The sequence below is a fragment of the Leptinotarsa decemlineata genome, unplaced genomic scaffold (assembly GCF_025532065.1).
Source record: "Leptinotarsa decemlineata unplaced genomic scaffold, Ldec_3_MD MMD2_tig00000133_RagTag_RagTag, whole genome shotgun sequence".
NCBI lineage: Eukaryota > Metazoa > Arthropoda > Insecta > Coleoptera > Chrysomelidae > Leptinotarsa > Leptinotarsa decemlineata.
Genome location: NW_027412542.1, coordinates 4188846 through 4201124, shown reverse-complemented (window position 1 = coordinate 4201124; position 12279 = coordinate 4188846). Strand labels below are relative to the sequence as shown.

Sequence of the window (12279 nt, the reverse complement as noted above, 5' to 3'; positions counted from 1 at the left end):
GTGGGTATGATCGTAGGATCTTTGATGTATTGAATTTGAAAACAAACAAAAGATGATGGGGGAGACCTTAAAAGATAATGAAGAGATTGTTCAAATGACGCAGAGACATTTTGAATGATGAAAATACCTTTTAAGAAACCTTTTAAATTATCAATAGACCTTTGGCATAATGAAGATACCTTTTAAATGATGCAGAGGCCGTTCAAATGATGTATCACGAAATTTCACGTAGTGAAGTATGCAATGTAATGTATTCATTCCATTTGACTTCTATTGTACGAATTCAATCTATATTTTTTGCTTCAGATCTTCCATGGCTCAGTTGATGGATCAACACCAGTTCGGCAACTTTTCGAAACTCCTATTGAGGCACAAGTAATTCGTATCCATCCGGAAACGTGGAACCATGGAATTTCTCTTAGAGTTGAACTTGTCGGTTGTTCGGAAGAAGAAATATCAACTTCACCGCTACCTACGACGACCCAAATAATAACCGTAAGAAATACTAGTTTGTCTTTCGTCATCACTTATTACCTAGGTCCGACAGTGAAAAACGAAAATTTAACAAAATAATATGTGAGTCTCGTGTGGGTGTCAGACTCTCAGGAATCTAAGTAAACAAAAAGCCTATTTATGGGTTCTGAGCTAGTTGGAGGGTACCAAAATTCATGACTGGGGACCACATCAAGAAATGAGTCGATAATAAACATGGAGAGTACTGAGAAAATGTACCTGGAAACAACCGAGAAAACCTTTATATAAAGGGTTCGCCTGAGAAAGCTACTGAAGAATTGCTACAATTGATCAGGGATCAGCTAAAATAATTACAGAGCTCTTCACTGGACGTTACCTTCATAGGACACCTGGATAAAAAAACTCTATAACGGTGACCTCAGCTGTAGCCAATGCAACAAATGGAAAGGCACCTCTTCATGTTTCGTTCAAATGCCAGTTTTTATTTTTTGACAGCTAATTGTCAGATGAATACCGAAGTAGGTCAACATCAACAACGCTTTTGTTTCTGTCATCATGCGCCATTGTGTCATACGCTCTTCAGTTTTCTTAGACAAAAGAGGGTTTTTCTTCTTGTTGAGAGATTACTTGAGTTCAGACTATATTGAGAAAAGGCAAAAAAAATATTTCGAATAGTCATGGACTAGTTGCTTTTCTATCCATGATATCAAAATCTACATGCCACACGGAGAGTCTGTCATGAAGGTTCACTTATTGAAATTGGATGTTTTGGCTTACCAAACCCTCTTTGTTCGTGACTTTCCATCGTTCTCAAAGACCGTCCCCGTTTTTCCTGGATACCTTTACCATCAACGCCGCTATTTCACAGGAAAACATATCATCTTCAACCTTTTTTCTGTATGCATCAAATACCTATATTTTTACTCGGCTGACGACGGAACACTTGACTCTTGTTTTCTTTTGAATGCCCAATCGTCAGCTGTCAGTGCATTAAGTCGGCGACAATAGAAGCTTTCATATTTCAAAGAAAAAACCAGGAAACCAAGTAGAATTTCATACATCCATTTTCTCTAAGAATGTGAATGCAATGAAACCAAATTCAATATCAGTTAGGTATGTGATGAGTTTGTTCGGTGATTGATGAAAATATATGATCGTAATCACACAATCATGATACAAAAATAGAAAAAGCAACTGGAAAATTGTACACACTCCAAAAATTTTTATTGCTCTATAAAGCCGAATTAAGACCTTTTTCGAAATATAGCTTCGCCCCTAAGCATCTACTGATTCTATAGCGCTACTGCTGGATTATGTACAGAAAAAAGCCTCCATATTATTGGAAACTCAAACATTGTCAGTAACAAGGTTGCTTGCTATGTTTTTTAAAAATTGAAGAAAGATTGGGGACACATTGCCCTGTAGATATTTTAACAGAAAGTGTTTGACTTTCCTAGGCATTTTAATTCCACCAAGAGCGATCGATATACTCGTACAGAAGTACGCGGCAAAATATAGCTTCAACTTAAGATACTCGAACTAAACTTTTCAAAATGTTTCATATAGAAAATGGAATATACATTTATTGATCCCAAATAACGTACAATATATTCTCGAAAACAAGCACTTTTATCAATACCAAATGCAATACTATTATCGATGCGCGTTTCACCACCTAAGTTGGCCTCTTCAGGAAATGACGCGTGAAATGCCAGTCAGGAATCATCAAGAGTTGAAGACTTACCACGTGACAGAGTCATTGTTATCGATAAGATTTTCCCTAATGAAACAGGACAAGAGGTTTCGGTTGGCTGACTATGTAGGTCAACTTTCTTATTCACTTCTTCTGCGATCTGTTTCATATCGACTTGATTGTAATCACTACATACTTTACTCTTTTACTATTTCATGCAGTCATATAAATATTTTATCTTTAACTACCTCAATCCTTCAAACACTGATTCTTCAAGGTCTACTACTTATATTACCTAATTTATCAACAATTTGTAGGTATTGAACTGAATTCAGAAATATACATAAAACATATAATATGATATTATCAAAATATCCATTGAATTTCAATATATTTTCAACTTGTTTACCGTTATTTGAAATGGTAGACATTTCAGTTCAGACATTTTTCAATATAGGGATAAGTTTTGTTTTTTATTTTAATAGATATATCAGTTCATAAACTAAAATGTTTAGCTTCACTCAAAATAAATCATAACAAAAGTAGATAAAATAACTAAATGTAGATCATTACTCTTCATATTAATAAAATATCGAAATGAAAACTGTGAAGAGAATCTATCCGTATTCCCCAATACGCAAAACTGCCGTAATCGAACATCAGCGCCAAAGAACATGCAGGCAACGCCATGCCAGTTCTGTTGGTAGTTCTTAGGACTACTGCCAGTTCTGTTGGTAGTTCTTAGGACTACCAACAGAACTGGCATTTCCTCGACTCAGCAACCAGAAAATAAACCAACTCATCGAATATTAGTCAAATCCAACTTCGGAAGTTTTAAGCCTCACCACCTAAACTCTACGGTCTTTCTAAGCCAAAATTTCCACTTTGTCCAATTGTCAACGCCATTGGTTCACCAGCAGCCATACGTAACAAATGAAGAATCTTATATCAAGGACTCACCTTACCTCATCCAGAAAATGAGTACTTTGGACCTGCAGCCGAACTATATTCTTGTTAGTTTCGATGTCGTTCCGCTCTTCACCATGGTACCAGTAAGGGAGACGTTGGAGCAGATCAAACAAATTTTCTCAGGGACCATGTTCTCACCACAACAAACTTCCAATGGAATAACTATTTCTATGAACAAATGGACGGAATCGCTGCGAGAAGTCCACTCAGTCCTGTGGTTGCAAATTTCTATACGAAAGTTTTCGAGAAGAAAGCTCTCAACACCACTCCATTGGCATCTGCCTGTTGATTTTGCATCGCATCCGGTTCATCATGGAAAGGAAAACAAGGAAAAGATAACATTTTTGGATGTACTGGTCAACCGGAAAAAAAGATTACACAATTAAAACAATACAGCAACAGTTCGGATTAAATAGAAAGATCCAGCAAAAATGTATAGCAATCAGGAGTGAGAATTTGTATAAAGAGACCTTACCGTCACACTCACCACCATCTTGATATCCACCCACCCCCACCCCCAACGTTACACCCAATACGAGTGAATACGAAACTAGCCAGTTAGTATTCTCTGAGAACCCGACCTATATCTTCAATCCTCGAAGTCAACGCACATACCATTGATGATCTATACCGCAGTAGCAGACAAAATGTTTGGCCTACCAGTCCGGTTTTTGCTCTCTGGAATCATATTTACAATGTTATCAAATCCGCAGCATCTACAAATTGTTCAAATGAGTATCCGGATTATAAGATGGTGCGAATAGAACAGATACCTTGTAATATTATTTCTGCTGACTGGATTTTACCTCAAACCAAATTTTACTACTGCAAATTGTTCTTTCTGCAGCTTTGGTATATTGACAGATATGATTTTGAATACAATACTATCATCATGTGTTTAAACTTGAATTATATGTTTTCTTTTTGTTATTTTCATATTTTTGGGTTAATCAGCCTTTTTAGTCGTGAATGAAGGAAATAGTTGGATACGAAAATATTTTATCCGATGATGATTAGTTTTTGAGGGATGATGATGGAAAATTGTGCTGGTAGTTTTATTTTAAAAAATATTTTTTGTTTCAGTATAAGACGACTTTGAAAACAATGTATTGTGATGATGAAATGGGCCTTAGCGGTGGAGTAATGTCAGATCAGCAAGTATCGACAAGTTCAGACTTCTCTCCCGAACATAGCAAACAACATTTATCACTGACTGATGAGTCTTCATGGCAACCTTTGACAAATTCACCTACAGAATGGATAATGGTAAGGACACACTTTTTTTTACTGACTAAAAACATTCGTAGATATCTATTCAATAGAAGATAAATGGTTAGCGAGGTATGCTTTTGAGTGCTGCGAATTAAATTTTTCCCAAGTTATAGGAACCTTCTAATTTTCGATCTCAATAAAAAATGTATGAACCTTTCAAAACCAAGAATCTTAGACAATATAATTCAGGTATCTTTATCTCAAGGTATGATCTGATGACAACTACTTCGTAAAATTCTTATATTTGTCTCTTTCTTTAAAACTGAATTAATAGCAGCAAAATAAGCTTCTAGACTCCGAACAGAATTATGAAAGGTGTCAAAGCTATTTTACGAGTTTTTTGGTCGTGATCTGCAGTTTTTATCCCTGAAGTTTGTTCGACGACTGCGGTAGACAATATAAAAGGCGATGAGGTAAAGGTCGAAGTGCCTGACCTTGTTTCTATTCAATTAAAGACATGCAGTCAGATTTTATTAATGTTCATTGCCTACCAACTCGGGCACTTCGACCGTTATCTCATCGCCTTTGATTATGTTTACCGTAGTAGTAGACGAAACGTCAGGCATAAAAATATCTACCGCTTTATTTTAAATAATTTTTGTTATGAGTTGTCTCTCAACGGAAGCTTGTATCGAGGTGATTAATGAAGTCTGCGTCAAGTATGAATTTCAAAGTCTCTATCATTCTGAGAATGAGTTTAGTTGAAGCAAGTTGTGATTTCATATGACAAATGTATACATATTCAACATACATTGTTGCATTAAACACAACTAATAAAATTTGGTGGCTGGGCAACCTGCCGTGTCGTGTCAAAACATTTTTTTGAGCTGGAAAAATGTTTCTCATTACATTTGACAAGTTCAAGGATAGGTAGCGTCTGAATTCAAATTTATTTTTCGCAGCTGCATCAGTTTTTATTTTTCATTCCAAAGGTTTTATTGAAAAATCTTAATTAAAACCCACTAGGAGACATTTTTGAAGTTTTTCAATGAAGTATTTTAGCATATGAAAATTTTCTGTGCTATTTATCACCAGATGGTACTAGTTGATCGTCTGCAAAATTATTGTTTGCAAGTCAGCATTGGCGACGAAGGTTTTTGTTGTTTTCCTTTTCATTCGACATTTCGTTTTTTGTTTTCAACCGCATTCTGTGAATTTCGATGCCGGTGAACCAAGCTGACAGCCCTTTGGAATAAAATTTATTTATTGAATATTGCAAAGCAAATTTTTTTTAGGTAAGTGATATTTTTGTTCTTCCAAAATGAATGTAATACTGGAAGTAGTGAATTTTTATTTTTGTGAGTTGTTACCGACAATCGTAAATAAAGTGAAGCATCCTGATAAACCTTTACTATTACCCAGAACCCTGAAAAAAAATGTCCCTGTTACATCTTGGCGCCCAACGTGGGGCCTAGCCTGAAATTATCTCCTATTCCTGATGAAAATGTTTGATGAGTTTGTACTCTCCATTGGTTTCAAACGGTAATGATTTTTTTTGTATGATGATAGATGAATCCAATAGGTTCTAATTTCTCTAATTTCATTGATTCCCAATTTTGTGGAGGGGTTTACCGGAACAAAAAGTTTAAATAAAAATTACAGATTGGACGTTATAAGTTTCCATTTTTCAGGTTATTCAATTATTTATTTTTGCAGTTTGATTTCTTGGAACCGAGAGATGTAACGGGACTAGCTACTAAAGGCGGAGACAACGGATGGGTGAAAACTTACACTGTTGAATATTCCCATGACAAAATTCATTGGAACCAGATATTGGACAGGACACATTCGGAGATTATTTTCTTAGGAAACTACGACAATCACATGCCGCACGTGACCAACTTTGAGCTACCGATAAATGCTCGATATATCAAAATCATACCTAAACAGTGGGAAAATAACATTCAAATGAGGGTGGAGTTACACGGATGTTTCAAACCTTACCGTAAGTTTGTTTTGATGTGAAATCAAGTATATAACATCATTGAAAATGCCTGCAGTTAATAGGACATTGTTTTTCAGCTCAAGTTAGCCCGAAGAAAACCATTTTTATAATACAATTTTGTGTTTTGCAAAATAACCTGACGTTCTGGAATTTTTCTAGTATTTTTTGGTTTTCAGAATACCTAAATACATAAAAATCAGTTGAAAACATCCAGACAGCTGTTTTATTGCAATGTTATCAATGATCTAAATGTTCGATTATCGAAGATGGAAGTTCATTTAACGTATGGCTTATTCACATCACAAAAGTTAACACAACAAACATAATTGTATAAAAGCATAAAAAGTCACAGAAAATTAAGTTCACAAACAAACATCTAAGTCACATATATATTCATATTCAATTGCATCCTTAGTCGCTGTCAGGAAGTCAGAGGGGTCACCGGTGTAGGCCCTCAGTGGACAGTCTTCAACGATGTGTATGATTGTTTGCATAACAAGTGAGTCAGCGCATTTGGATCTAATTCTATTTAGGGTTGACCATGCTTTGCGGAGAATGTCGAATCCATGTGGTTTGCTGGATATGTAAGGCATGTTGCGGTAGGCTAGTGGAGCATTGATCTACCATTCTTCTCGCCAGCGGGCAGTTATGTCAAAACCGGTATCATGCAGAGACTTTCCAGTTCTGGAAGGGGAATGCCTGGTGCGGAGTCGGTTTCTTTCGAAGGCGAGGGTATCGGAGTAGATTGGTAGTTGAGGATTATCAATGATCTTCTTGAGGGGCTATGTGGTTAAGCGTGGGGAGCCAGAAAGTAGGTATTGGTTTGATCGTAGCTGTAATAAGCTGCATTGTGTGGTTGAGCTGGACATTAACCAGATCAGCGTGAGCGCTATTAAGCCACACCGTGGCGCAATATTCACCTGCTGAATATACCAAGCCCACGGCTGAAGATCTCAGTGTGGAGGCTGATGCTCCCCAAGTGGTGCCGCATAGTTTCTGGAGGATTTCATTACACGTTTTGATCTCAGCTACTGTTTTCGACAAATGTAGTTCTCTATTGACTAATTTGTTGTGGAAACTAGAGACCTCTGTCTTAGCAGCACCTGGTTTAAGTCTCCACTTGCGAAAGTATTGCCCGATAGCCAGCAGGTCGTTTGTTAGAATATTCTCGGTGACTTCAATATCATTGTGTCTAGCAGCTAGTGTCCAGTCGTCAACGTATCTGAACTTTCTCGAACTCGTTTCAGGCATGTCAGCAATATATAAGCTGAATAGTAGGGGGGGCAAGTACTGATCCCTGTGGTGAGCCATTTCCCGTAACTGTGTAATGGTTTTCATTACTACATTCAGAAACACCTACACTTATTGGTCCTCAATATGTTCAGAATATCTTTATGAAGTTCAGTTGATTCTCACATAATAATTGAAAAAATCATTTATTTTTCTAGCAACCATCACAACCACAACACCATCTCCAATGAAAACTGTGGCCCCAAGCCAATGCAACTATTGTCCAGGTGTTGAACAAAATGACATGGAACTGGATGCATGCAGGTGTTCAGTTAATTTATGGTGGGATGGAGAAAATTGTGTCAATAGAACCCAATGCCCCTGTATGATGGGATACATTCCGTGAGTATTCTAAATGCTATTATGCTCCAGGAACATGTTTTATGCACCTCTCCGGAGTATGTTTGTGGAGTTGTTTCCTGGCCCTGTCTGCAGGTGGCGCAGTAGACATCCCACTGAATCAACTGCAGAAAGATTTCATGACTAATTATATATTTGTTTGGTCGTGATACTCAGACGTTTCACACCGTTCTGAAGAGACCGTTCTGATGATGGGGCACCCCGAAACCGGTCTATCAGTTAGTCGTATCGACTAAGCTAAATTCATTTCTGTTTTTCAAAGTGGGAAATAACTTGCGACGAATCTTCCAAATCGAAGACGTTGCACAGGTGCCTGATGGTTTTACTTCAACTCTCTGCGTGGCATCAACTGGGTTAGTTGTTGTTTTTCCATTGGGTATCTGCCACACGTACCTACAAAGTCGTCTACATGAGAGGCAAGGGGTAAGGTGTTTTCACCAAATTTGCAATATCTTATTTCTGTTTGGAGAACAGCAAGTGAATCTATAATCAAACCTCTAAAAACCTTACAAAACAAAATAATTATAAATCACCATATTTGGAACCAACATGGACCTTGTATGAACCAAACTATTAATTAGACTAAAATTCACTCTATAATCTCAAAATCAGCTGTTTCATTCATTCTGTTAGAAATAATACTAAGAAATTCGAATGAATTAGACATAAGGTTTGTTCTGGTTCTACGAAATTCAGGTTCTAGGACGTCAGGATCATGCGCAGATATAGAGCATTCTGGTTTATTGAGGATAAGTTCGGATTGATGAATCCTCTGTTCTGGTTTAAACTGTCCTAAACCATCCTGAATCGTTGTTGCTCTCGAGGGTGAACTGTTGAGAACTGTTCCAGTTGCTCATGCGCACTCATATGGAAATTTGCTTGGGCTATTTTCTAGGATTATTTTTTATTTATTTTATTTGAATAATTGATGATTGAGGTTAGATAACTTTTGAACTGACTACAAGTATACGCTACATAACAAAATGGACATGATCAACCGTATTTTCTCGTCTTCATCTCTTCATATATACGATAGGTGGCACAGTGGTCTCCTCAAAATGTGTACTGGTGTAACCAAGTGTCCGAGACTATTTCGGACTGTTTGAGATATTTTGTTTATACGCATCATGTCTTGCGTAGTTTCCAAACAGTTTCGGATGTTAGAACCAGAACAAACCTATATTCATATTCAAGGCACAAAACAAACCAAAATACAAAAAAAATTTAGAAAAAAGTAAATGTATCACGATGGGATCATTATATATAAGTCAATTCCAGAAAAAATAGTGAAGAAGTTCTATTCCATTACAAAATTCAAGTATCAATTGAAAAAATTCTGATTAGTAGAATTTTATTTTTTTTTTCAAAATAAAATATGTTATATGTTTACTGTGGACTTCAGATTTCCTAGATTTTCTAACAACCAAAATTTCTCATATACGAGTGTTCGCCTGTTTGATTCATAAGAATGTCGTTTCACCAACTGAAAGTACAGTTAACTGAAGTTTTAGCCTAATCAAATGAATATTACTGGAGTTTTTTCCCAACACCAAATCGTTATTTTTAACACCTCGACACGTGTTTCGGTCACCAAGTGATCTACTTCAAGAGGAAGATTAAACTAGAAACTAACGCGTATGGGTGGTACACCTGTAGGGTTTACCTGTATAGCATAAATAGCGTTAGCTTCGCTTTAGTTTCTAGTTTAATCTTCCTCTTGAAGATGATCACTTGGTGATCGAAACATGTGTCGAGGTGTTAAAAATAACGATTTGGTGTTGGGAAAAAACTCCAGTAATATTCATTACTACACCAAAGGTTCCAAACAGTGCATCATAAGTAATCAAATGAACATAATTTTCATAGTTTTTTCCAAAAACTATTTGATGCAATTTCTTGAATTGATATTTTGAGAGATGATGAAACGGGTAACCCAGTAAACATAACAATAGTAGTGACATCATTTCAACATTGTAAGCTGGTGGTCCTTTTTTTCATATTGAATAATTGAAAATATTTCTAATGATTGATCCTTTTCTAACAGATATGCAGTGGGATCTATTTTCGAGAAAGAAGATTGTTCTCAATGTGTATGTAAAATTGGTGGAGTTTCCCATTGCAAACCCAAAGAATGCAGCCCATGCGAGGAGGTATGTTACAAAAAAATCAGTCATCATTCTATTCTATTTAATAACGAGTAAAATTTTGAAATCTGCTTCTACAGTATATGTAAAATTAAAGCAACTCTCAGTGGTATTTTCGCTATATACATGCAAACTGAAGATTCTGCAAATCTTTGAGATGAGTGAGATGATTCATATCATCCTCAAAACAAAACCTTGAGGTATTCCACGAAGAAATATATTTTTACTCAACTTGATAGTTTGTTTTTCACGAATAACTTTTCAGTAGTTTGAATGCGGTACTACGAAATTCATTGGTTTTATTATATTTATAAAAGTAATGTATCGCAGACTATACATAAATTTAATAATATTCCTTACATGATTGGTATACTTTATTTATTATGTAACAAATTGCATTCTGTGTGGTCTTATTCTCCCTGAATTCTAATTGGTTTCTGGAAAAAAAATTAATTTAAATATTTTCCAATTCTAAACCTGAGATTTTCGATGGACTGGATGTTATTATAAAAAGCTATAATTCTTCATTTTATTTCTATTAGCACATTCTGGATGAGTTTTATCATTGGATGGAATGATATTACAAGATTTGATTTACTCAATTGAACTAAGGAAAAACGATTGTATCCTAATCAAAAACAGACGATTTCTATTAAAAGTTTTGCGATTTTTTTCTTGAAATATGAAGAAAAGTCGATTTTCTGTAATAAACGGTAGACTTTTTTGGAAACTCAGTTTAATAATACTTTTCAATATGAAACCTATAAACGAATATTGGATTGGATCAATTTCTGCTGTCTTCAAATATATTGAATTTGAATTGTTCGAAACAACTTTTTAAAATTGAGGTTGATACCGAAATTCTTGTAAAAACACCGAATATTATGATTTTATCATCTAGGTTTAAAACACTCTCTCATAACATCAGTTTGAGAAAACTTTTATTAATTTTAACAATGGTTTAAATAAAGAAGCATCTGCTGAAGCCTTAACGTTTTCAGGCGAAGGGCAAAATAATCAATTCACTTCTAGAAAATCAAATATCAGAATCGTATCGTGATTCTGAGAAACAAACAGAAATGAATGCTAAAAGTGGTCCAAAATTCCAGGTTTATTATTTCAATTGTCTTGAGAAATAGATACTTTACATAAGTGCAAACAAAAAATTAACTTTGCAAAATTCGGTGCTAAGAATTAAGCAAGTGGACAATACATCGCCGGTTAAGGGAAGCAGCTATAAAGTTTGCAGACCATCTAGTAGTCCGAAGTTGCTCAGACGTCACCGGGACGCAAGATTAGCATCTGTTCATCAACATCTCATTTGGAATGATGTATAGTGGCGAAACGTTATGTTTACAGACGAATCACGATTTTTCGTGCATTCTCCGAATGGTAGTAGTGAAAGATTTGTCGCTTTGCTATCAAAAATCATGGAGAAAGTTGTAAACCACCATATCCTCAAATATTTGGAAGGCTTCAACATCTTGAGCTATCATCAATATGGCTTTCGGAAACAAAGATCAACAGGCGACCTTCTATCGTATGTCACCCATATTCGGAATACCGTAATCGAGAAACATGGAGAGTTAAGAGCTGTTGCGCTTGATATTTCTAAGGCCTTTGACCATGTGTGGCATGATGCTTTGCTGGCCAAACTACGATGCTATGGTTTGTCGGATCATTCTTGTGTATGGCTCTTCAGCTTCCTGAAAGAACGTTCCCTACAAGTGGTCGTCGATGGATATCTCTCGAATACTTTCACCGTCAACGCTGGTGTTCCCCAGGGATCCATATTGTTTCCAACCCTCTTTTTATTGTATATTAACGACTTATTGGAAAAAACCAAGAATCCAATATATTGCTTTGCTGACGACAGCACACTTGTCTCGTCATTCCATTTGGTCTCCAGGACATTAGCTGCGGATCTACATCTTCACTGGCAGCAGGAAGTTGTATATTTTAATGAGGATCTAGAGGTGATTTCGAATTGGAGAGAAGTAGCCAGGTTCAATTCAATATCACGAAAACCCAGGCATCGGTTTTCTCCAAAAAGATAAATGTCTCCGATCCGGATATAGTAATGTCAGGTCAGACAATTCCGCATTCTGCTTCGATAAGTTTGTTTAGATTGA

General features: G+C 36.1%; 1 protein-coding gene across 1 annotated transcript in view; it reads left to right on the top strand.

Moving 5' to 3' along the window:
- The window catches only part of Hml (Hemolectin), a 132860-nt gene that overhangs the window by 81712 nt on the left and 38869 nt on the right, over window positions 1-12279 (top strand). The window contains exons 37-41 of the mRNA XM_074172601.1: window positions 307-495; window positions 4220-4402; window positions 6065-6353; window positions 7802-7985; window positions 10048-10153. Of these exons, the coding sequence (XP_074028702.1) occupies window positions 307-495; window positions 4220-4402; window positions 6065-6353; window positions 7802-7985; window positions 10048-10153 (951 nt within the window). The remainder of the gene's footprint in view (window positions 1-306; window positions 496-4219; window positions 4403-6064; window positions 6354-7801; window positions 7986-10047; window positions 10154-12279) is intronic.